General features: G+C 41.7%; 1 protein-coding gene across 2 annotated transcripts in view; it reads left to right on the plus strand.

The window, feature by feature from the left end:
- The window catches only part of SRC (SRC proto-oncogene, non-receptor tyrosine kinase), a 41500-nt gene that overhangs the window by 1674 nt on the left and 12770 nt on the right, over nucleotides 1-27056 (plus strand). Inside the window, exons 2-7 of one of the 2 annotated variants that reach the window (XM_063455990.1) lie at nucleotides 10898-11139; nucleotides 11243-11342; nucleotides 11535-11549; nucleotides 11685-11783; nucleotides 12128-12231; nucleotides 13555-13704. In XM_063455990.1, the coding sequence (XP_063312060.1) occupies nucleotides 10902-11139; nucleotides 11243-11342; nucleotides 11535-11549; nucleotides 11685-11783; nucleotides 12128-12231; nucleotides 13555-13704 (706 nt within the window). In that variant the 5' untranslated portion in view covers nucleotides 10898-10901. The remainder of the gene's footprint in view (nucleotides 1-10897; nucleotides 11140-11242; nucleotides 11343-11534; nucleotides 11550-11684; nucleotides 11784-12127; nucleotides 12232-13554; nucleotides 13705-27056) is intronic. The other variant, XM_063455991.1, reaches the window with a different exon arrangement.

Genomic DNA, 27056 nt, shown 5'->3' on the forward strand with positions numbered 1-27056 from the left:
TCTTTTGCTTTACTAGTGTCTGGCTCACCATTTGTTTCTGCTGTAAATGAAATTGACAACAAACCCCCTCCCTTTTTTTTTTTTTGAAAGGGAGCTGAAGAGGGTACTCCCAAGAATCTACGGATAATCTGACACTGATGGGTTGCAGTTTAAAATCCCTATGAATCAGGCCTTCTTTCTGCACACTTGTTCATTTAATTTTTTAAAAATTATTTTTGGGGGGTGGGGGTTGGAAATATAAGTTTGTTATAAAACAATGTTATCTTGCTTATGGTCGGACAAAGCAAAACTCTTGATTGGGGAAACTATTGATAATGAAACAGGAACGCAATGGTATCAAAGTGGAAGTATAGCTAGACAATTAGGATTTATTATCGCTATTGGCACGTTATCTGACCTGTGCAATTAACCAGATCCTCTACTTTGCTCTTAATGCCAGAGCTGTAAGAACTATGTTAAACCTGGTTTCTGTTTTGTCCATTGTCATGCACCCTCCTCTTCCAAAACATACTTGTATGAGCTTCTCATTTTATCCCATAGTTAAATCTCCACAAAGATTTTACAGAAAAGAAACACCATTTCACACTAAGATTTTTTTCTGTGTATAATAGACCATATTTGGTCACGTGATCTAGTTGGTAGAATGCAAACTACAGGCACAACTGGTAATCTCTCGTCCAAAGCCTAAACTAGAAGATATTTTAGGGCTAGACTGATTATTCGTTCCGCTGATTATTAGAACTGGTATTCAGTATTTTGCTGATAATCTGTATCTGCCTTGTAATTTGCCGATGTTACCTATAACATGCTCACCATACCCTATCCTTCTGAACCCAGAAACTCCAGCCGCCAGTCAATGTAGCACCATGTCGTGACCTCACGTCGCCCCATTCTGTGAGTGCCTCTTCAAAACTTTAAAAGTTCAGAATATCGGTCCCCAGTTATCAGCAATTGGCCCGAAAGGCGTCCAATATTTGGTATTGGCTCTGGAAAAAAATATATCAGTCGATCCCTAATTTATTTTGTCCTCTCCTACACTTTACGCGTGCTTGATGAGGGCACCTTCCTCACAAATGCCCCTCAAAGATTCCTGTGATTTACTTCACCCTCGGCCTGCAAACTTTTGACTCCGTTTCCCATTATAACCTGTCGATTGTAAGCTCACAAGCTATCTTGTCATGCACATTGTATAAAAATGCTAGATGCTAAACGCAGGGACCCCTGTTGCAATTGTCTTTGAAAGTGTAGTGTATTTTGTATAACTCCAGTTGTGAAATGTTGCCATTTTATAAATAATATTGAAGACTGAGTGCTAAAAAGCAATATTTTTTTTATTATTTTTTTTTATGCGCCTGCTCACTGCCTCTCAAATACCAACTTTTTTTTAAGGTACACATACCTCCTTTTTATTCAAAGTGGCACACGTCACTTTGCTGGTACTTGATTTTCTTTTTAACTCTGATTTAGGAAATGGACCTCAATTTCAAAACGGGAAAGGTATGTGCGTGCTTCAAAATGCATACTGCAGGTAATTGTCAGTTTAAGTATACCCAGCAGTGAGCATTTTTTTTTCTTTGCATTCCAGAGATAAATTACGCATTAAAGCCTTCAGGGCACGTTAAAATGGAAAATAATGTTGTAAGTCGTAATGCTTAGATTAGGGTCAAAAACTCGAGAGCTGTGTTTCCTAAACTATTGCTGCTGGTGGTTATTGTTTGTATGTGATTGTCAACATATCTTGGTAACATTTTCTTCAACATCAAGAGAAAATGGTGTATGTGTGAGTGTATATATTTATTAAAAAAAATACATAAAAATAGATTGTGGAAAGTACCATGTGTGTGAAAGGAAGGTTTCTATTTTGCTTTAAAAGAAGAGTATTCATCAGTGCAGACAGACCGCTTTGTGTATGTTCTTTTTATTATGTTTGTATTCCTGTAAACTTAAAATGTCATTCCAGCACCCCAGTCTTCAAATGCCCTAATAATCGCTTTCTTTTGTTTGTTTTTTTTCTTGCACCCTTCAAATGTTTGTTAATCCTTGCCTTATGTTGATGTGATTGGCTGTGATGTTCTGGTACGTACCCTGCCTTTACACCAAATAACACTTTAAGGGTTATCATCGAAACCTTAGACCAAAAGAGCAGAATTTGAAAAATTGTCAAACTTCATTTTTTATTTCAGCTGGGCCATTTTGATTCTAGCCTGCAACTTACAATTGTTTTAAAAGGAGCGTGTGTAAATCATACCTAATTAAACCTTCACTGAAACTCCCATCATTCCAGGGCATTTGCGTGATTTACTATGTTTAACCACACTATACAAACAAAGCAAACTAAATTCTAACCTGTGCTTGATCGCTAGCCCTAGTGTGCACGTAAATCATGTATGTAGTGCCAGTGCATGGCCATAGAATGTAAGCTCACCTGCCAACGTCAAGGCAAACCTTTTCTTCTTCTGTACATTTAACCCTGCCCTGCATCTGTCACTGTTTTTGTCTTGTGAACACCAAGAGTCGGCTTGCTTCTTAGCTGATTTTTTACAGACAAGGTGAGAGAAATGTAATTCAGGATTAATTTATCAATACAGGCAATAACTTGCTCTACCAAGATGCTGACCCTGTGAAAGAACATCACGTAACTTGCTAAGCTTGTGATCTCTGCATGTTGAAAACAAAAATAGGTTACCTGTATATTTCGTAATTTTATTCAATGTTACGTTACCGTAGTTTACAGAATTCTAATCGTGACAGGTCAATCACAGTAATGGTGGCTTATATTGTGTAAGCGTTTCATAAAATAAGACTAAATCATTGTTAACCTATAGGCATTGGACAGGTTATATTGGGAATAATTTAAAAACCCCACTATGAATGGGTTTATCCCTACCGAGCTCCACTGATTGGTAGTAATGGACACGTCAACAGGCTATAGACGCAGATTCTTAAAACCTCTAATTTTAGATTTTTAAGAAGTCAAACAGACTGAATCTACTAAAGACTGAGCAAAACAGTCTCATAAGGTGCCAGGTGACTTTCTCTAAAGTTTACATAATAAACTGGTGATACTATAGCATAATCCTAAAGCGTTTGGTCCAATAATAGTATTGTAAGATATTCTGGTTGACTGTCCTTTTTAGGTGTTGTATTTACTGTTCTCAAAGTAGTAGTGCTTATTCGAGCGGAGTACCCATCAGTCTGGTTAAATTTGCTGTTGTGTGTGGAATGTGTCTACTAGTATTTTTGTAGGAGAGCTGCCTTTCCATTTTGCTTGGAACTTAGGGTTGTAGTTGATATGTTCTGCTATCAAGTTTAGGCTTCCAAAGGAATCGAAGTTGCTGTTCTGTGTGACTTTGACGAGCCCTAACATCTTAATTTCTTTGGCTTATTCTGGTAACTCAACCCATTAGTCTTTTGCTGCATTATAAGTGTGTTAAGCCTATTTCCATAAGTGGTTACGATTGTCTACTAGACGAGGGAGAAACAAATGGACATGTTATCAAGGTAACCTTTCATTACGTCTAAAAAGGAATGTTTTGGTGGTGTTTTACTGTACCATTCTATTTATTCAGGGTCGGAGACAAACAAATTCCCTTTATTACAGTTGAAGAGAAACTCTAAGAGCTAAATGCTATGTGAAATGTTGAATGAACAAGCATGTCTGTGATTATTGAGCTTACTTTGTAGTATAGTATTGTAGTGTGTGTGCGACAGTCTTCGAGTATTATGGGAATTGCGGTTCAGCTTGAGCTGGAGAGCGCTTTGAAAATCCTGCCCCCTCTCTGAACAGAATGTATTTATACTGTCAACTGAGTCCCTAGTACCACATTCTATTCTTCTCCATTGTCCGACAGTTCCATAAATCAACAAAAATGCACACATGCAAAGTAATGAGGTATTGCAGTTTTTCTGTTTTTCTTTTTTTTTTTATTATTTTTTTTTTTGGGACTCATCACTTTGTAGTGATGAGCTTTTGCGGAGTCCTCCCTTTATCACGTCAAAGCACACTAAGACATGTAAGGTGCATGTATATATGCTGCTTCCCAGCCAATACTGTACATTTCTGAACATGGTAGGTGTCTGTTTAATTGCAAATTCCAGGATCCTCCGTTTTCCTTTCTCATTCTATGTATGGTGATGGAGTAGAATGTCTGTCTGTCGTTATTTTTATTTATTTTAATTAAAATGCACTGTAAGAGGTGTAAATTATGATCTTGGGTATGCAAGTTTGCCCAAATCAATGAGCCCCACAATTTACTGACTTCAAGCCTATTTATTCAATAAACAAACACTCTCAGCCCTCCTCTTTTTATTTAATTTGGCTTATTTCCTAGGGATAGCACATCTCTGCGGCTTCTGCTGTCTTTAGCAATATTGTTGAGTTCCCTGTAGGGAATTACTGGTGTCCTCCTGGAAATCCATTACTGCGGGCCAATTAATAGCAGGAACTGTGCACTTTAAGAGGTATAGATGTAAAGATATGAGTTTGAGTCTTGTCCATTATCTACAGAGTTTAAATGTCATACCTTTTTTGTTAACATACACTTCCTGGTTCTGCCATATTATTTATTTACATTTGCTTATTGGGAAGGGGTTACAAGATTATACCTGATGGGTGTCTATGCTATAAACGTTGTAGAATACCTCATAGTTTTATCACAGACTTCATTAAATTGTGAATTAACTTGATGCTTGCATGTACGTGTAATCACCCAGTCTTCCACAACATGGGGGTTAATTCAGGTTTCAATTTCATCTTGCATTGTAGTTGCACCAAAACATAGGCTCTAACATATTCCATTGTTCTGTATGATGGATAAATACATTTATATAAATCGAAACCTAAAGTAAAAGGCGCATGCATGGTCCCTTCTATAGCTCGAATGGATCGAATGGTGAACTGATGCAAACTACTGCCAGGGGTTTAATTTATCTCTTCTGATGAATATAACCATGTATCTCAAGCTCGTAATGAGCAGTGGTTTAAGGGATATGTTCTTGCACTTCATTGACCGTAATAGGATGACTAGGATTGGGATAATCTGGGCAGAGAATCCTGCAGGAAATGACAAATTCTGGAGATTTGGGAGAAGTCCTTTTTTATAAAAAAAAATGTTTATACGTACATTGTTTTTGAATGCAATATAAAGATGTGTTCACTTCCTGGGGTGTCCGTTTACGAGGTGCTGAGGGGCCGTGCTCCAATAAAGTTTAAACCACTTTAATCAAACTCTGTTTTTGAAGGACTGATCCTGCCCGAGTTTTTAAGTCTATAATTAAAATTGTGTATCACTGAGCTAATTACTACCGGTTATCTTGAAATCTAAGCATGTGTGCAGCTCTTGGGGACTGGATCTGAACTTTTATAGCATACATAAACATACTGCTCATCAGACTGGAACTTTTCACGGTTTATAATTCTTGTGCAGGAAAGCTTTGGAGACTTTTTTTTTTTTTTTCCCTTCACCTGCTTTATTTAGGATCCCTATCTTAATATAGGTTCCTTGTTGTCAATCCTCCTTGGACAGCATTTGGGAGCATGCCTTCCCTTCTGCTGTGTCATTAGGCCAACAGGACTCTACAAGTCTAGTAGAGTTATTTACTAAATGAGAATTCAAAGTGAATTTCACATTTTAAGGCCAGAGTAGCCGATATGAAAGCATAGCTGGCGTAGCTGATATTTCCAGTTTGGCTAGTCTAGTCCGGGTACCTTTCGTGGTCCTTCTTATTTGAAATTCACTTTCAATTCTCACATCAGTGAATAACTCTGACCTTGAGCTAAGGTAGGTACTATTTAGTAGAAGTAATTATAAAAGAGTGGTGTGATAATACTTGGGAACTCTGTTGATCTATTTGGGAGCTAAGCTCCATTTGGTCTTCACATACTGCACAGACAGATTTACCCCCCCCCCCCCCCCATCCACGCTGTTCTTGGGATACAACCCATTTCTCCCAAAATGGAGTTCCCAAACCTTGCTTCCCTTAAAGGGACACTGTAGGCAACCAGACCACTTCAGATCATTGAAGTGGTCTGGGTGCTGTGTCCCATTCGCATACCCACGTGTTTTACTGGGCATGTTCAGGAATTTCACAGCATTATCTAGTGTGGGCAGATGACGTGACTTGATCTACCCACACAAAGATGACGGCGCCCATGACCTAGGTACGGGCAGAAAATAAAGTTTAAAAACTAGGTAATGTGGAGGGGTACTTAGGGACATTTGGGTGTGACTAGAGGGACAATTAGATGTAGTGGAGTCGGGAGTGGGGGTTAAAAAAACAAACAAAAAAAAAACTGGATTTGGCCATGACAGTGCCACTTTAACCAGCACCAAGTGCATTAAAACTCTGCACTCAGAGCAATACCTCCACACTATGCTGTAAAATGAACTCCAAATATAGTGCATTCAAATTGCAGTCACATATTATGTAATTGGATGTTAGTTCTCTCTCAATATTACAGGAGACTCAAGGCTGGCTGGCAATGAAAGGGTGTCAAAATTAGAGATGGGGCTTAAGCCCAGGTTAGCTCTCCTAACGATGCATGAGTCAGTGTGAGTGTCTGAGTATAGCAAACTGTAGGACTCACCACGAGCGTCTCCGTAGTCGGCAGCATAACACCCAGGTTCCTATTTAGGAGGCACACTAGTCCCTATTTGTAGACACTAAAAGGAGCCAAAGACCATTATAGACTTCAGGGTAAAATACACATAATGGCAGGAACCTACTGTAACATTTTAAGTTCAGTGGGAATTATCTGTGAAGAACTCAGGTGCACAATTTGAAGGTACAGCAATCGTCACGGAAACCAATGAAATATTCCTTCAAATTGCTCCACTTTTAGAACTCTGAGCATTTAATTTCCACTTGGCTTCACTGCCTCTTTGTTGAAAGCCTAGAAACGTTGCCTATCCCTGGACTAGACTGACAGGATTTGAAAACTTCCTTCCAGGTGAGCTGGCTCATTCTTTGTACAATTTGTGGTTTGGTCAGGAAGAGGGTGGATCCTGGCTCTTAACAGTAAGAGTTAATGCAGGTAATAGCAGGGTTAATAGGGGTGCAGTGACACGCAGGGTGTGATTTTATCCTGTGACTCAGATTCACACCTTATGATGGAGTCTCCTGTCACCGTGTACTGGTGTCTTGATGTATACTTCCTCTAAAAATAAACTGCTTTATATAGTGCTGTTGAGCATGTCATTGAGTAATCGACAATACCGCATTATATAACAATGCTGAGTATCTATCTCTTAAAGACTAACAAATCCAACTCTGCCTGACTCTGAGTATCTACACATATTTTAGTGTTTTGGTCATTGAATGGTAGATTTTATTGAGCCAGTCAAGGCACCCAAATAGCTTGTGCTCATGTATACATTATGGTGCCAAGATGTCCCCTGTCACTGTTCCCTGCACCTAGTGTTATATAACTGCAGTGATTTGCAAAAATCACACAGCTATAAGCCCATTCCTCAGTGACCGTTTTCAGAGGGGGAACGTGTACTCTACCAGTACAAATATTTGTAGCTCACAGTGAAGGAGTGCAGTCCACAGTTGTGACTTTGTTTCTTTCACCGAATTCAGATTAGTGCTATCGGCGTAGTGATAGCTGGTACAGTAGGTGTTGGGTTGGATACGAGTTCCATTCATCTAAACCAGGGGTAGGCAACCTTCGGCTCTACAGATGTTTTGGACTACATCTCCCATAATGCTTTTACAGCCATATTGCTGGCAAAGCATCAAGGGAGATGTAGTCCACAACATCTGTAGAGCCGAAGGTTGCCTACCCCTGATCTAAACTGATGAATGATATTGCTGAACTCAATGTAAATGAACTCCTACTGGGAGGGTTGTCCCCTTTGTCTGAAGATGGATGAACAGCTTGTAAATAGGGGTAAGTGCGGAAGCTCCTAATTGGTGAGGAGGGGTAAAGGGAGGGGTAACTCTGCTTCTAACTGTGTTGTGCAAATACAGTAGCATTAGGAACTTTAAAAGATATACTATATATTTTAATGCAATATTTGTATTGCTTTGTCTATATAAGCATAAAAGGAACACTCCACGCACCATAACCACTAAAATACACTGAAGTGGTTATGGTGCATGGAGTATTTTGGTATTCTGCCATTGTAAGCAAACCGTTTTAGAATGGTCTTAATTCTTAGCTGGAGTCCCCCCCCCCCCCCCCCCCCCCCCCCAATGACAACTGATACAATCTCCTAAGCAGAAGCTTCCATTACCTCCATAAGGTCTAGCTCATTGGCCTAGCTCATTGTCTGAGAGTGTCAGCTGATCACTCTGAGCCAATGAATTAAGCCTTGCACTGCGGGTCTTAGCTCAGAGACCTTACAGCTCTCTTTTGAAAGCAGTAAATATAGGGATTGATGCCAGCACCCTTCTAACCCCGTTTGACTGCTTACAGTGGGGAGGTGCCAGGACACCGCTGGCACAATAACCACTACAGTACTCTGTAGTGTTTGGGGTGTTCCTCAGAATAACTGGGTTTACATTTAACTGTAATGTTCATTTTAATGTTTTATCTGTATTGTAAATTACTCACAATATCTGTTTTACATTCTTAGGTGGCTATATTAACCTATTTCACACAACTCTCTGATTAAAAAGTATTTGTTATGTTGACCCCAGTCTGGACAATCTTTTGGTAGTGTGTTTGGGCTGCATTTCTTCTGATGTGCACCTGTATTGCCAAGAACAGCCATCACTACAAAATAATGACATTACTCTGTTGCTATGGGTTTCAGAATGTCCAGTCACAAGGTGTATTTACTAACCTCAGGATGTGGGGAGGAGGTGGGCTGTAAAATATTAGGCCAAATAGAAAAAAAGTGGAGGTTTTTTTTTTTCCTACTCTATTTTGGTGTAAGCCTTCTGCCGCTCTGTCAACATGTTCCTACTCGTTTCTCTTTAGTGAGTAAACACTAAATGTGGCTTTTAAATTATTGTTGCATCCCATTTGTCTGGCACCATCTGAGTTGCACGTGACAAAATATTTGACAGTCGCTTCCTTGTAAAACTTTATCACACACACCACTCATCCCCTTTATCCCAGCATCCTCCGAAACTACTTGACTTGTGTGTGCTCATAGCTTTTGTGTGTTAAGTTATTAGATTACATGTTTATATATAAACTAAATCTTTATTATTTTACCCAAGTCATGTATTTAAAAAAAAAAAAAAAAATTTAATTGAACTATTTTGTGTGTCTGTCCGTGTACATTCGCAAGCATATTAAGATCTATAAATCTTTGATTCTAACATTTGTAAACCCTATTGAAATGATTGTGCGCCTTACAACCTAAATATGGGCTAACGTAGGATCCGCAAGTCTCGACTTGTCAAATACTTTCAGACCTCTTTTCTGCAACCTTGATGCTCTTTGTTTTTCAAACCATTTCTGTACCCTTTCTTTCTTTGTATTTTTTTTTTTTTTTTTTAGATTTTTAGCTCCTTCTGTATGTACCCTTGCTTGGCCAACCCATTGCATTCTCGCTGAATCGTCCGCCTTTCCTCTGACCACTTTTGGCCTGCCAACAATTTGACGCATACCATGTTATATTAAATTAATTTTAAAAAAAAAATTCCCCTTGTTTGTTTCCTCATTTCTGTGGTTTCCGTGGGCATCAATTAGTCTAAATGGCAGAGGGCAGAGCTTAGGAGATTGAGTTAAAGGGAGTGCTACCCACGGTATTGAGTGGGTGGTACAAAGCGGTCAATTGTCCATTGTTAGTGTGGTCTCTGTATAAACTGCTTTTTCATAATGATAATATTTTGCAGATTTATTGTTTTGTCCATATTGTTCGTAGTTCATTGCTCTGACATGACACATGTAGGCTTAGTGTGTTTAGAGTTTCAGTTGATGGCAATTCCTCTTTTTTTTTTTTTTTTTTTAAATGTTTTTTTTTTCATGGCATTTCTGTTTGTGTGGTAGGTGGGTACATCTGTACATTTCATGCCCTGTGCCACCTCTAGCCTGACCCCCTCACCCAGACCCAGAAATGGCTGAAAAGGTTCTTTGTTCCTCTGTCTAGTCTTTCTTCTGTCTTTCTCTGACACTTATCTCCCCTCCGCTTCCTGTAAACCACGCTCACCACTCGCTCAGCATTTTCTTGTGCCTTTTATTCCATTCAATCTTGTTTTTTTTTAATACTACTTTTTCTCCCTCTCAGTTGGTCCCGTGATCTGTCTCTTGTCATCTTTTCCACTCTCCTACTCATCCATCCCAGCTTGTCTTCTCTGTGTCTAACCTTCTTCTCTCATTGCAACTCCTTTCCATCTTTGCATGCTCTGCACATTCCGAAAAATCAAATTAACTCTCCCCCCACCTTCCCAGCTCGTTTTGTACAAAGGGGGTGGTTTGTGGAGGAGGTGGTAAAAGGTGTGTGTATTATATAACTTAAAAAAATAAATAAATATGATCACCCCCTCACTCCCCCTGCTAACCGATTTTGACCCTTGTAGAGCTGCAGGTCCTTTTTGTCTAGCTGTGAAATATGGCTTTAACCCTTCAATTTAAGACAAGTTATCTTTTCATTCATTTTCTTGTTGCTCTCTTATGTCTGTTTACCATCTTCTTTCAGGAGCTAGTATTTTAGGAACCGATGTTTTGAATCTGTGTACCTTTTAAATATATGAAGCTGCAGAGAGACTGCTGCGTTTAGCTTTTACTGAATTATTTAGGTGAAACACTCATTCCATTGTTCATGATAACAGCATTGAAAGGGTTAACTAACAGTCTATGGTCTCCCTGCTTATTCGCTTGTGCGTCGCTGGTGTGACGCTATCAGACTTTGAGTCAAAGATGAGATTTTCCCTCTTCTATTGAAATGTTAAAATTCCTGAAATTTCTCTTCTCACCCCCCTTCCCCTCTTTGTGCCACAGACAGATGGGCAGCACCAAGAGCAAGCCTCGAGAGGGAGGGCCCCGTAGCCGGAGTCTGGATATCGCTGAGGGGACCCCTGCTCCTTTCACCTCCCTTTCTGCCTCACAAACTCCCAGCAAGAGTTTAGATTCCCAGCGCCCCTCAACGCAGCCTTTTGGGGGAAAATGTGACCTTACACCATTTGGAGGGGTGAACTTTTCAGACACCATCACCTCTCCTCAGAGAACAGGACCTTTGTCAGGTAAGCTTGAGGAAATGGTCTAGAGCCAAATAAACACAGGTGGGCATTAGCTTCTAATTAGGGGCAACTGGTCTGTACAACTGTCGCTTGTCACACTTTCCAGGTGGTGTCACCACGTTTGTGGCCCTTTATGACTACGAGTCCCGTACAGAATCCGATTTGTCCTTTAAGAAGGGAGACCGACTGCAAATTGTCAACAATACGTGAGTGACGCATTCTGATCCATTTGTAGAACTTTTACGAAACTGGGAATGACTTTTTTTTTCTTTGTTTAATAAATAATACGTTGTGTTGCTTTCTGTCCAGTCTGCCATTTTTGTTGTTTCCCAGTTTCTTTACCCTGTTCTTGCTGCCTTATCTCATACCATTTCTCTCTCTTACACGCTGTGCCATAGGAGGCCTGATATAAGGTACGTAGCTATAATATAATTGTCATACTTGTTTGCGGTGTCCGTATTCTGATAACCCCTCATCAGGGTTGATTTATTAGTCTTAAATGAGTTTCAGTATGTTTTCTTTTTATTTATTTTTTCTTGAACCCACAGGGAAGGTGACTGGTGGCTGGCACGTTCTCTTAGCTCCGGGCAGACTGGCTATATCCCCAGCAACTATGTGGCACCATCAGACTCCATACAAGCTGAAGAGTAAGTGCTTTATGGAAAAATGTAATCTAAATGTTTGGTCCTTCCACTGGACTGCTTTGTTTACAAATCACATTCCCCATTCTTCTATGACACAACCTAAGAAACTGGTACCATCTCTGTTTTATTTTCTGCAACCTTTTACTTCCATATTTTAGTAGTTCTTCTTATGTATTTGCTATCCCCTTCTTACATTCTCAACATCATATGCTATATACCCACTTTGCCTGACACATTCTTCTTTCTAATTTTTTTCTGCCATTTGTTCTTCACCCACTGTTTGTCTTTCTGAATCCATCCCTCATTTTTGCCTTTTTTGCCACATCTAACATTGGTTGTTCTTGCAGGTGGTATTTGGGAAAGATTACACGTAGGGAGTCTGAACGGCTGCTTCTCATCCAAGAGAATCCTCGTGGCACTTTCCTAGTTCGAGAGAGTGAGACCACCAAAGGTGAGAAGAGTGGGGGTGGTTAAAAAAATCCTTTCAAGATTAAGTAAAGAAGACATGTTTATGAGATGGGTTTATCTGGGAAGGGTGTTTTGGTCAATGTGGAAGAAGAAACTTCATTTAAGAAAGTATGAAGAGACTGATGATAGACATAATGGAGATAAGGAGTTAAAAGGCCCAGGGGAGACCTAGTATAGGATTACAGTGGACTGGAGAAGTGGATGCCTCATGTGTTGTCAGAGACAAAGGGAAATGAGAAATGGGTGAGAGAATCCAAGGGAATAGGAGGTATATACAGGTCTATGTGCCAGAGGCTAACGGAGATGAGTTGTGAGGTCAAACAACAAATGAGAGAGATGACTTATTGAGAGATAAAGAGAGAGGTGTTATGATGCTTGGTAATGACACTGTTAAATGAGAAGTTTAGGGAGACCATCAGAACATATTTTGGAATTAAATCGGGGGCAGAGTGAACGATCAGTGACATTGTTAAAAGAACTGTGTATTGGGGGAGGGGAGAAAAAGTTAAATCGTTACGAAGAACTCATCACTCGTATTTTTATGCAATGCTTTTATTTACCATTCCTTCTCTCTTTCACTCCTTCTCCCTGGCTCGCTTTTTCATTTTTTTTTTTTCTCCTCTTCTTCAGTGTAAGGAGGGGGCTTGTCATTCGGGAAAGGGGGGAGCCTCAGAATGTGGGTCAGTGAGATGAATATTCGTGTTACCCGTAGCAACTGGAAGCAATGTGTTTGCTTGTGGCCTCTGGGCTCTTGTATCCCTTTTCCCCCCCCTATGTGTTTGTGTCTAGGGAGGTGAAACATGGTGCAAAACCCCCTATAGGCTGCATACATTTATTCTCATAGTGCTGATGGGCAGACAGAAACCCATGGGCCACTCTAACGTTTCTTAATGCCGAGTACTACGCAGTCTCCCTCTGTCTCTCCTTATTGCACAATTTCTGGTGCTCTTTTTAATCATAATTGCCTTTTGCTGTCTTGTGGGCATTCTATTGATCTTCCATTCGATGCTGAGTTTTATGCTCAGTGAACCTTTGCTCTATGTTGTATGCTCTAGATCAGTGATTTCCTATAATTATTTTCAGTATAAATAAATGAAGTAAACAAATAATATAGATATAGATCTATACAATTATTATTTTTTTCCCAATTTATTTATATTTTTAAAAAGGGGGCTGGATTAGGCTTATGTCTAGGGTTAAGGATTATTTAATCTTAATGCCACACAGGGTCATTGCACTGTCTTCTAGTTATAGATATAAATGGTCTCCACTTGTCTAATCTAGTATGTCTTCTGTCCCTGGAAAGGTGCATACTGCCTGTCTGTCTCCGACTACGATGCAACTCGGGGATTGAATGTCAAGCATTACAAGATTCGGAAGTTGGACAGTGGCGGATTTTACATCACATCACGAACTCAGTTCAGCAACCTCCAGCAACTGGTTGCCTACTATAGCAGTAAGATCTGGGGAATGTTTGCGAGGGGGTGGATTTGTTTTGGCGGTAATTTACTTGGTGAAATGGAGGACCTGTGGTCTAGTAAGGGTTCTGGTGGCACATTCACAATGGGCTTACGATCAAACGTGAGCTTGTAGTGGAGATGTTGGGGGGAGGGGGGAGAGGAGTTCATTTCTTTATTTTTTGTGTAACCTTTTTAAGAACAAGGAGTATGTAAGTCCTGTTATATCACCCTGGCATTTCCTCTTCTACACTGAATGAAATAAGTTCAGACTTGCACCCCCACCATTTAATGTTTAAATCATTTTGTCAGCCGTATAACCTACCACAAAATCTTGTTTATATTGGTGGATTTAGCACACTTACACATGAAAATGTGTTTATGTGCATCTATTGCAATCTCAGTCTCTATGAAAGGCCAGGACTTGGCTTGTGTGTAGACAGTGTGTGGACAATGGAATTTTAAAAAGAAAAATCCTATTCAGGGGAAAAAAGGGTACCTGGGTGTTGAAGTGATGAGGTTTGATTGCACACTAGAGTCAGCTGTTTTTATATTTGTTAGTCAATGCCTACTGCTTAGGGTGCATTAGTAGGTTAAGCTATAACCTTGGTTCACACCCTAAAGACCCAGCAATCCATTGTGGGAGGTGGACTTTTATTCACGAAGAGCTGCATCAGCTCAACATATCAAACTCGGGGGCGGAGCCTGGCTGTGGAGCTGAACAGACGCGTGCAGCACGAGCTCCCGCCTGAAACTCTATTTACCTCGATATAATCCTTGCTCCCCAGCTACAAAATCGACTAAAAACACAGCACCCACGAAGGGGAAGCAAGAGAGAACAGATCGAGGACCACTCTTGAAAAGCTGAGCCACCGTTAACGCGGTCTGCAAAGTTGGGGCCTACTGCAGAAACGACTGACCTACACGGAAATAAGGGAAGGGTGAGGCGGCCGATCACCCAGCCCTGAATGCCGACATGAAAACTGCGAGGAACCATCCACTAGCCTTCCTCCCTCCCCCCCTGCCGGTGGGGGTTATCCCGGCACCAACAGCTCACTCACCGTGGACACTCACGTCCCAGAGACTGCATGCATCAGGAGCCCCTGGCTCCAAAATGGCGGATGCCACGCGCCAGTCGGCAAACACAGGTACGGAAGGCGAATCGACATACAAACCGCTGACAAAGCTAGACGAAATCTTTGCTGCCTTCTGGGCTAGGATCTCTGAGAGAGAGCATAACACTGCTACCACTATACGACCCAAGCCTACCTGCACGCCCCCGACAATGGCGGGCTCCAAATGCAAGAAGGATGCAACCGCCCTGAAGAAGGCGGTGTCCCTACCTTGGACCACACAACAAAGCCCGGCTCAAAATCACCCAGCCGGATCCAGAGGCCTACCTAAGAGCCCAAAGCTACACATACAGCGGCAAGGACGCGGCGCTAAACTGCCACGGCGAACCACTCAAAGCTTCCGACATCCACTGGAAGCCACTACCGCGGGCCGCCCACAATACCTTCCCAGGTTGAAGGCCACAGGGAATCAGATTCCGAGGCACCGACCACACCGCCGGAGGCCTGCCCACCGCTGGCGGCGGCAGAACACCCAGGCCTCACATGGCGCCCGACGAAGGGTCGACCCGGCCTCTATGAGCAACCGAGTCGGTGGATCACGGGTGCAGGCCTTTGTGGAGACCTGGGGCCGGAGGGCGGCCGCCATCAACCCGCACCATGCTGCAGCCTTGAGGAATCCCCAAGACGACGATGCCGTACATTCCATTCTGCCGGCCCTACCTAGCAGTGGCATAGGCTAAACTAACCTCTTGGATTGACAGTCCGGTTGCCAACACGCACAACCGATGACTTTAGGGGTCCTGGCCCGGATGGCAGGCACAAAACCCCCTAGCTGGACTTCCACCCACGGACACACGTAACACAAGGCCTAGGGGTATCGCCTAATGATTGTATTCAGCTAGTATATGACACCCATGTGTATAACGACTTGCATTTATCTACTGCCCTTACACCTGCCAATGTTGCTAATCCACTGTATTGTTTAGTGAACAACAATAAAAGAAAACCGCGCCCTTATTATGATACGGACATACGTACTCAAGTCCTTTTGGCCTTACAATTTCAACGGTATACCTCAAAAAAAAGAAATATACAAAATAATAGTGTAACCCTGTGGGTAATCTGAGAGTGAAAAAGAAATATATGGTTATACACTCACATTTGGCAGAGCTAAATACAGAGCTCTGCTGTTTTAGCGCGTAGACGGAATAATCCCCGTCCTAGGATATATGTGAAGTAGTCAGCGTCTTGATGGTCTCAAATAGAAAAAACAGACAGGAATATCCACATAGTGTAGTAAGTACCAATATTAGTATGGGTGATAAGTGAATAAAAGGTATCGTACTCACATTTACCAGAGCGTACCTCGCTCTAGTTAGTAGCGCATAGATGGTATGATCCCCACCAAGGAATATAGACTTAAACCAGGAACAAAATATAATATGGAGATCTCAGAGTAATAAAAAGTAATAAAAAGTATATTAAAACTATTTATTAACGTATATATAAAAAGCAGGATGCATAAAATACTCTATGAGAAAGTCCATATAAAATCCACTTTACGCGTTTCACCTATGGAGGCTTCTTCAGAAGTGTGGCTCTCATAAGGTGGGGAATCCTTGTGCTGATCACTGCTGCCCATCTAATATCACCTGTTACACTATAGTGAGCGCCTATACTCTGTTTGTTTTGCACTGTATTGTTTAGCTTGCTGCCTATCTTGTTACCTGGTGCTGCATACCAGGGACCTGGCCAACTACAGTCGACTTTGCCTGCATAACTGCTAATAAGCAAGTAGACCGTTTAGTATGGGGGTCACCTTGTTCACGATATGTTAACCTGTCCATAACGCCACCTATGCATGCGGGCCCTGGGATCAGAATTGCACTTACCCCGTTACTGTTTAATAGTCCACTCTCATAGCCTCGCTGCCTCAGCTCATGACACCACATTCTTGTTAAGCACCAACTAGTGGGTCTAAGCATATTATAACCCCATCTACCACATCTCAGCTTAGACTTGGCTAACCGCTGAAGTATAATCTTGTTTTACAAGTTCCTAAACATGCCATTATTCTACAAGCATGTCTAACCTTAAAGTACACTAGGGGTTAAAAACGTGGTAAAATACAGGCTAGTATTGTTTGGATGAATCTGCCTATTTCATAAAAACTGTTAAGCAACAACTATTTTCTTTAATTTAACCTAACTCGTTATAGTTACCAAGCTTGTATCATTATACTGTTCCCATGATGTTTTAAAATACAAAATATATGGCAATCTTTCTTCGGAGTGCACTAAATGCCCTCTTGTTATCGTTCACCTCTGTTAACCCACATTGTCTCCTTTCTTTATTCTGTACCCCATAACGCATAATGTGCCATAATAAAAGAAAGATTTACAAAAAAAAAAAAAACATATCAAACTCACAAAGGACTAGGTCAACTTTAGGACATGGCACTCACAAAGGACTGGGTCAGCTCGAGATCTGAAGTTCACAAAGGGAGTATGTAGAAATGACTCCGTGAAAGTGTTTTTTTTTTTCCAATCTCCCTATATTCTCCAAAGTGCTCATCTTAATTGTGTGGAATCATGATCAAAACAATATACTCCGAGTTTCGTGCAAAATCCATTAAAGAACTTAAACACACCAACTTGCGGTACATCAATGGATCTAAGGTCAGGATGACTCAGTTGGAGACAAAAGTTTGGATAGCTCAGAGATACTCTGCAAATAGTGATTACCTGCAACTGTAAAAGGTGGTGGGAGGGTGTTTAAGGTGTATCTCTGTAAAGGTTTGTCCGTGTTGCTTAATGTGATTTTAAAACAAATTCAGTGCGTGGTGGTCGACAACACAATGCTCTTGTGTCTGCCCAAAACAATTCAATGTTTAAACCACTCTTCACACAATATAGAACTTTCACAAGGACCTTGTTTTTTTATATACATTTTTTTTCTTGATGATTTCTCCCACATGCCATACCTCTGCTGTCATGTGAGCCCATTATGATTCCATCAGCATTACTGTCGCATTACTGCTGACTGCAATATATAAATTTTATCCTGGAGAATTTCTAGTTTTCGTTTTTTGTTGCTCCAGTGTCGGCTGTGCAGCTGTTTCTTTTTCGGTTCTGGTAAATGAATGGGAAATTTGTTTTATCTGTAACCGTCCTATCTTGCTGGAAAGAAGCCCGCCGAGACAACGGAGGCTCTGTCTTGTCCTGCGAGGCAAAGTCCATGGCAGGTGCAAAGACCGGAAAGTCAAAAATCTGTTGATCTTTCAGGGTCAAATTGCCTAGTAAATATTTGCAGTTTTCTTTCGTTTTCATCTGTCAGCAGTTTCATCCTGGTTTCTGCCACAATTCAACCATGTTGCATACACCATAGCATTGTCCTGTTTAACATTTTGATGTAAAACATCATTATATTTTATACAGGGATTTCCACAAGCTAAGACCATCAGCCCTACTGGCAGTTGCATGTATTTTAAGTTTTAAGGCTGATCAAGAGGATACTGGGCCGTGACAGTTTGGCCAAGCTAAAGGAAGAGGAAAGCATGAAAAAGGGTTAGAAGCCGCAAGAGCTAGGTAGACTCCACAATGGGAAGGGTAAAGATTAAGGACCAAACTTCTGGAATAAAAGGGAATCATGACATGTCACACATGTCATGTGTCCTTAAGGGTTTAAACGTATTTGTGCATTGCAATTCCCATGATACTCGAGCAGCCTAAGGCTTGGCAGGGCATAACGGGAATGGTTGGTGGGGACTTCGCACCTATATTTTACACAGGACCTCTGAAAGTCTGATCACTCTGTGTTACAGACATAATTTTTTTTTTTTTGTAAATAAGATTTTTATTTATCGTAAAGGAAAGGAAACACTCGTGGACACGCAAGTCCAAATCATCAACTATTCATAGGTCGCGCAGGACCAACATAATAAGCTTCCAAGGACGCGCAGGTCCATTGCGATTAGTTTAAGTATTTTAAGTATAATGTGACACTGTGTAATACACCAATTTCATCCATCCATGCTTCAGGCGCAAAGTGTACTGGTTAGATATAAGCTTAGATAGTTTGAGCGCACCACCCTCCGTCCTGATCTGATAGGAAGATGTCGCTATACCCCACTTGGATTCGCCTGAGAGGGGTTCAGGAATCGGACTGTTGTCTGCAACAAAACCCTCTCAAGGAAGGTTTCTCAACATGAGGGGCCAGAGGTCAGAGGCAGGGAAGAGCATCGTACCTTAAGCTCTACTAAGACAACCCCCTACGCTCACGGCCGTTGACCCAAGACCCCACAACGTGGCAATACCCCCTCCACGCCCACTACGCTCCTCGCGTCTCATATGTCAGTAACCTCTGGAAGTCAGTTTTATATGCAGTCGTCAGCGAATGCGTTCAAATATCTACATGTAATTGGGAGCAGCCCTGTGCTATGTAAATCAATTTCTTCAGTTGTCTTGAGTCTTCCATTTTATCAAACCAGACAGTGAGGGGTGGCATAAGGTCCTGTTTCCAGAATAGGGGAACGACCGGTTTTGTCGTATTTAAGATCCGAATCGCCAGAGATTTCTTATATTTGGCGGTCGGGGAGGGTGGCTGTCCGTAAACCTCCGTAAGATGGCGTCAGTCACTTTGCAAACAGGTTTGATCTTTGGGCATTCCCACCAAATGTGGAGGAACGATCCTGTGGTCGCATGGCAGTGCCAGCAGTCTACATTCAGTGACGGATTCATTTTCTGAAGGGCCTGCGGGATTCGATACCACATGGATAATACTTTAAATGCGGTTTCTGGGTCTTACTAGCTAAGGCACAATGCTGTACTAGATCACATATCTTCCCCCACTGCTGTGGTGTAAAATTCTCCCCAATTGCCATTTTCCATTTCCCCATGTATGCTGGTGCTGGGAGATTTAAGTTTTGTTGTAGTAGGGAATAAAGGAGGGAGATTGCATGTGGTTGCGGGTCTAGGTCGACACACATGCATTCAAATGGGGTTAAAGCTCTAAATAGATTTGGTTGTTGAGATAACTGGCGTATAAGCTGTCTCGGTTCATATTTTAGTCTGTGTAGGAACGTGCCTGGGGTTCCGTGTAAGAGGTCAGGTAGGCGTCTGAGTGTGTCTCCCTCCGTCATGTGCCTACTCTGAACCTGCTTTAAAGCAAAAAAAAAAGTGAATGCCCTGCTCTCCATCCCAGGGGGGAATTCAGGGTTATTCATCAAGGGGAAGAGGGGTGAAGGGAAAGAGAGGCCCGATTCTAGCGCGATACTGTGCCATATGTCTAGGGTGGCCTTTACACATGTTTGTTGGTTCAAAAGTTTCCTGCTTTCCCCGGTTTCATCCATGACAAGGCAGTTAAGGATCCACCCGTCTGGGCCTGTTCGTACCCCTTCCCATAACTTATCTATCCCTGCTTTAGCCCATTTCAGTATTCTCTGCATATGGGAGGAGCGGTAATATAGGAGGAAGTCGGGGACAGTCAACCCACCCTATACTTTCGGCCTGGAGAGTGTCTGTTATCTTATATCCTGGGTCTGCGAGAGCCCCATATATAGTTGATCACCAGTGTCCATAATGAAGCGAAGAATGCTTGTGGGATCTTGATAGGAAGCGTTTGGAGTAAGTAAAGAATTTGTGGTAAGATGTTAATTTTTGTAACTGCAATGCGTCCCAACCAGGATATATGGGGCAGAGTCCAGTCGGCTACGTTCTTCCTGAATGTCGAAAGCATTGGGGTAAAGTTGTGAGCGATCCCTCGTGAACCACACCCCTAGATACTTAAGTGCTCTGTCTGACCGTTGGAACCGGAAACTCGTGAGCAGCACGTCAGTTCTCCATTTTGGCAACGTAATATTCATTGTCGATTTTGAGTTATTATTTTATTTATATAGCGCCATCACATTCCGTAGCGCTGTACAATGGGTAATAATTGATTTTGAAGTTGGAAAGAACGCCATATCTGTCAAACTCCTTCATGAGATTGGGGAGCAATGTCTCAGGCGTGGCCACGGACAGCAACAAGTAGTCGGTGTAGTCTGCCACCTTATGTGTTTTATCTCCCACGTGTAGTTCCCTAACGTCCCGGTTCTGTCTCACTGCATGAAGGAACTGTTTGAGGGCAAGGACGAAGAGCAGTGGTGATAGTGAACACCCCTGTCTAGTTCCACATCGTATTTGGAAGGGGTCCATAGAGGCGCCATTGATGCACACTCTGGCCGTGGGGTTGTCATAGAGCACTGTAATCCAGTTGTACATGTTCGGTCCCACGCCAATGGCCTTTAAGGTCTGCATTAGAAAGCCCCAATACACTCTATCAAAAGCCTTCTCCGCATCTGTAGAAAGCAGCAGAAGACCCTCTTAGCCTCTCTAGGCCTGGTGGATCAATGCTAGTGCCCGAGTAGAGTTATATCTGGCCTCTCGGAAGGGTACAAAATACACATGATCCGCCTGCACCAGGCTAGGTAAGTATGGTTTAATTCTAGTTGCTAGTACCTTTGCAAACAGCTTCAGGTCATTGTTTAGGAGTGATATAGGTCTATAATTGGCACACTGCTCCAGGTCCCTGCCCTCTTTGGGGATTAGGGTGATATTGGCAGCCATAGTTTGGGGGGAGGCAATCTCTGTCCCTGCGTGAGTTAGTTATAGGCCCTCAAACTGCGGGTTCAGGATGTCCGCAAACTTCTTGTAATGGCACAGCGTGAGTCCGCCAGGGCCCGGACTTTTGCATGTGTTCGTGGCCTTAACTGCCTCCACCAGTTACTCTATTGTCAGAGGCGCTTCCAAGGCTTCTATTGCCTCTCCTGTTAATTTAGAATGGCTGTTGGATTCCAAATAATCTCATATGGACTCTCGTTGCGATAATTGTGGGCTGTGCCCAGATGACTATTTCAGGGAGTATAAACTCTCATAGTATGAGCACGCTATTGTAGCGATCTTGTCCGGCAAACGTTGAACCAAGCCTCGGCGGTCACATAGTTGAGCTATGTAAGATTTGTTTTTCTTCTTGTTGGTAAGTCGAGCCAGCGATCTGCCGCATTTATCGCTGTTAACGTAGAAGTATGCTTTTGAGCGCTGGAGGTGTCGTTGGTGTAGACAACTTGCCCCGCAATGCAGCGAGTACCTGGAAGGTGGTCAAAGTTGGTCTGCTTTATGAGCCGTCTCCAATACATGAATATCATTGACAAGTGTGCGAATTTCCGTTTCTCTCTTCAAAGCAGCCCCTTTGGCAATGAAGAAAACCCCAATCACATACTTATGTGCCTCCAAGATTACCGGAGATGACATGTCAGCAGTCTCATTGTCAGCGAAGTGATGAGTAAGTGTCACGTTGGCATCCTGTAGGACAAGTGGGACAGATAGTTTCATTAAGTCGCCAATTAATGGTGCAAGGTCGGAAGAGGGGCGACTAAGTTTATGGTCAGTGGGGCATGGTCCGTCCAAGTTGTCTCGCCTAGATCTACGTGCTGCACTAAGTGGAGGTAGTAGTATGGAACAAGATAAAAAAAATTAAAATAAAGTCCAGTCTGGAGTATCTGTCATGAGGGATGGAATAATGGGAGTAATCCCTGCCATTGGGGTGTAAGGCCCTCCAGCAGTCAGACTGCTGGTGAGAGTGTAGCAGGTCCTTGAACAACTGTAGAACATGGTCGGGAACTACTGAGGTTCCCGTGGAGGTATCAACCTTAGGGTTTAAAGCGACATTAAAGTCTCCCCCGAGAACCAAAAGACCCTCTACAAATGAGTGTGCGGAGTGTAACTTTCAGAAACTTGCCTTGGGAGGAGTTGAGGCATAAATGTTGGCCAGAGTATACACCTGACCTAGGATCGTCCCCTTAACAAATTTGTATCTACCCTCCTGACCTATGAGCGTGTCTTTATACTGAAATGGGATCGATTTTATGTACAAGGATCGCAGTACCCTTCGCTTTTACTTTCTAAGGTATTACCATAATAGCTCTGTGAGTATAGATGATTGGTCAGTTTCGGGGCATTCTACCCCCGAAAATGTGTTTCCTGGATATAGCCTATGTGGGGTTTAAAATCTCTGAGCCAAAGAGAGTTTCTCAGGTGTATTGAGGCCTCTGGCATTCATGGACAAGAGCTTCAGGTCAATAGGCTGAAAAAGGGGATCTATGGCACATTGGTGTGTCCTACGCGGTGAGCTAGAATTTTTTTTGTGTGTGTGTGTGTATGTGTATATATATATATATATATATATATATATATATATATATATATATATATATATATATATATAAATTTTTTATTTTATTTTTTTATTTATGGTCTATTATAGTAGAAGTGGTTATGTGTTGATGTAATATAGTAGCGCTTATTGAGGTTTTCCTGTTTGCTGGTGTTTTCCTTAATCTATGATGTAATACAGTATGTTGGGGTTAGCACTGTGCTTAATGCAGAACGTTCTCTTTAGACTATAATGTAATATAGTCCAGCCTGTCCTGGCTTTGTTCTATTCAGTCTGTGATATAATACAGCAGAGTCTTTTTAGGCTTTTACTCCCTGTGCTTGTTGTAGAGCGTGTTTTCTTCAGTCTGCGATGTAATACAGGCTGTATTGCCTTGTCCTTGTTTCAGAGCGTTCTCTATAGTCTCGTATAATACAGTAGTTCCAGACCTGAGATTATAGATTATGTAACTCAAATTTACGCCCTACAACTCTGTTGTATGATTATGTATGTCTCCTAACTTCATAAAACCAGATCTTAAATGAACTGTTTCACTCTGCTTGCACCTAATGTTTTATCAAATGAGCAGATTTTTGGGTTTTTTTCAGTTTTCTTCTCTATGATCCCGTGTGCCTCATGTTGACTTGCAACATCTTTCCACACCCTCTTGTGCAACTTTCATCTTTGTTGACGCTCTTTGATTGCCCTTCACAAACTCAACCTCCTGTGTTTTACGCCTTGCTACATGTCTGTCATCACCCAAACAGTAGGAAGGCAATCCTGCGCTCCACTGATTTGACAACGTGCCCTTAGAATCCTTACAGCTGAAAGGTCCTGAATCTGAACTAAACATGAGCTATAAATCACGGATGTTGTTGATGCTTAACAGGAGGTGTAAGATTGTTAATAAAACGATGGTGCTAGTTGTTTGTATATGCTGTCCGCATAGGTTGATCCCCTTCTAACCAGCTGCCGTGACCCCTGATCCATGGATAGAGACACAAATTCTAGTGTGATGTAGGTTTGCTGTTTGACACGATTTGGTTGGAATGAATAAAGTTCTGATGGTTGGATTAATAGGATAAGCTTGAATCATTTATAGCATGATCAGAGAGAGATGGCCTTGGAGGAAGGTGGATGGTGGTGTAAGGAGGCAGTGGTGGAAAGGAGAGGAAGGTGGAAAAGAGGGTGTCATTAAGATGGAGAACCGAGTGGTAAGAAAAATATGAAGGGACAGTAACCGAATGAAAATGGGCAAAGAATGGTGATAATGTCACAAGGTGATGGTATATAGATTGGGGGTGGAAAGAACGATTGAAAGGAAGAAAAGGCTTAAGTGGTGGGGTAAAAGGACGTAAGATATGGAACAAGGAGAATAGCAGTTGATTGGTGAAGATGGAGCTGATATGAGGGTGTAGATGTAAAAAGGAGAAGGTATTGGTGCTGGACGAAAATTCAAAATGTATTTTAATGCAAAGTCTCTGCTCTTTTTAGTAGATAGGCTTCTATTTTTTTCACATTTCTACCCTTAAGGGAGATGTGAATTTTTTTTTTTTTTTAAATGTTAAATGCGATGATTTGTGGGCAATGCCAGGACCTCATTCCATGCTGTCAGGTTGTCTCCAGGACCAAAGGTAGCTTGTGAACAGAGTTATACAGACAGGCTGTCTGAACGTCCTGTCTCAGAATGCTAAAGGATGTGGCAGATTTTATTTCACCTCACTATTTAATTGCAAATGAGACTGGGCAGCATTAATAAACAAACTTGTTCCATAAGGCGCTTGAAAAATCCATGGATGTGGTTTTGGTGTATAAATAATGCCACTGACGTCTCACTGCTCAATTCTGTCATTTAGGAGTTAAATCGGTGTATTTTTGTAGCTCTAGTCACACACCCCTTGCTGTAACTCTCATAGCTTCACTACACCCTTCCTAAAATGAATTTTGAGTGTTGTGATTAGAACGTTGACCTTATGACTTAAGAACTCCATACATCTTAATTGCCTACTAGTGCCTCCTCCTATATGACCGTAGATAAAGATTTCTCATAGGGAATTAAGAAATCATCTAAGCGTCCCATAAAGAAATCTGGACAGCATCAGAGAACTTTCGGGACACATTCCAGTTTAGGGGTATATTCCCTAAACTGTTATGAATAAGTTCTCACTGTGTCTGCAATGCCTCTTTGAAGTCCTGCACCAACAAGGAAGTTTATTCTGGGCATAATGACGGTGGGTGAGTTCAGCTGTAGAAAGCAAGTTTTTCAGCTCTAGTATTTTAGGGATTACGTGCATTAAAAATCTCATTCTGTAGCCTAGACTGTCCCTTTTTAAGTATGTTTTCAATAATGTAAATTTTTTTCTTTTTCATAGAAGTGTATATTTTATATACAGTATCTCACAAAAGTGAGTACACCCTATACATTGATGAACTGGCCAAGCATGTCTCCAGACCTAAACTCTATTGAGCATCTGTGGGGCATCCTCAAATGGAAGGTGGGGGAGCGCAAGCTCTCCAACATCCACCAGCTCCGTGATGTTGTCATGGAGGAGTGGAAGAGGACTCCAGTGGCAACCTGTGAAGCTCTGGTGAACTCCATGCCCATGAGGGTTAAGGCAGTGCTGGAAAATAATGGTGGCCACACAAAATATTGACACTTTGGGCCCAATTTGGACATTTCCACTTAAAGGTGTTGTGACTTTTGTTGCCAACGGTTTAGACATTAAAGGGACACTATAGTAACCAGAACAACTACAGCATATTGCATTTGTTCTGGTGAGTAGAATCATTACCTTCAGGCTTTTTGCTGTAAACATTGTCTTTTCAGAGAAAATGCTGTGTTTACATTACAGCCTAGGGATAACTTCACTGGCCACTCCTTTAGATGAATGCTAGAGCTGCTTCCTTTCTCAGTCTTGCCTAGTGTGCATCACAACATATCCGTATCTTTTCCCTCTGCATGCAGACACTGAACTTTCCTCATAGAGATTCATTTTATTCAATTCATCTCTATGCGAAGATGCTGATTGGCCAGGGCTGAATTTGACTTGTGCTGGCTCTGCCCCTGATCTGCCTCCTTCAGTCTCTGCCAATCCTATGAGGAAGCATTGTGATTGGCTCAGAACAACACTTCTGATAATGTCAGCAGGCAGCTTGCTGTTCTGAGGCAAACAGGGGCAGAGCCAGCAGCTTCAGGCTTGAATAAAAGTAAGAGTTTACTATATTTAGGGAGGGTGGGGGGGTGGGGGGACTAGATGGTGGTTTTAACACTATAGGGTAAGGAGCACAAACATTTCTGACCCTATAGTGATCCTTTAATGGCTGTGTGAGTTATTTTGAAGGGACATCAAATTTACACTGTTATACAGGCTGTACACTTACTACTTTACATTATAAGAGTGTCATTTCTTCAGTGTTGTCACATGAAAATATTTACAAAAATGTGAGGGGTGTACTCACGTTTGTGAGATACTATAGCTTTGGATTAGATTTATACCTGTGCATGCAAGTTCTAAAATTTTGGGATTGACCAAAAAGTACTGGTGGTTTAAAATGGATTAAAACTATCACATCCCTGTAAATTATCCCATTTAATAAAAACATTGAAAATGACCTAGAACTGTTATTATTATTATTATTATTATTATTACCATTTATATAACGCCAACAGATTCCGTAGCGCTTTACAATATTATGAGAGGGGATTTAACTTTAAATAGGACAATTACAAATAAACTTACGGGAACAATAGGTTGAAGAGGACCCTGCTCAATCGAGCTTATAAAGTGTTCAATTTTTGTTTCCCTTCTCTAATCAGTTTTTTTTTGTAAAAGGTTAGCCTAGGCACCATAACTGCTAGTGCTTGCTGTAGTGATCATGGTGCCAGGAATCTCCTTTTGTCATCCCTGGTAAATAGTGAAATTGTTTTCTATAGATTTGATTAATTTAATCCGTTGGGCCCCTTAGATTTGGCCTCATCTGATCTAGCTTGAATGGAAGCTCCGCTTCTGCATTATGGATGTAAATTCCAAATATCTATATAGTGAAAGGGGATTTTCCAATTTACATATAGCAGAAATGTGGCTTGA

The sequence above is a fragment of the Pelobates fuscus genome, chromosome 5 (genome assembly GCF_036172605.1).
Source record: "Pelobates fuscus isolate aPelFus1 chromosome 5, aPelFus1.pri, whole genome shotgun sequence".
Lineage (NCBI taxonomy): Eukaryota > Metazoa > Chordata > Amphibia > Anura > Pelobatidae > Pelobates > Pelobates fuscus.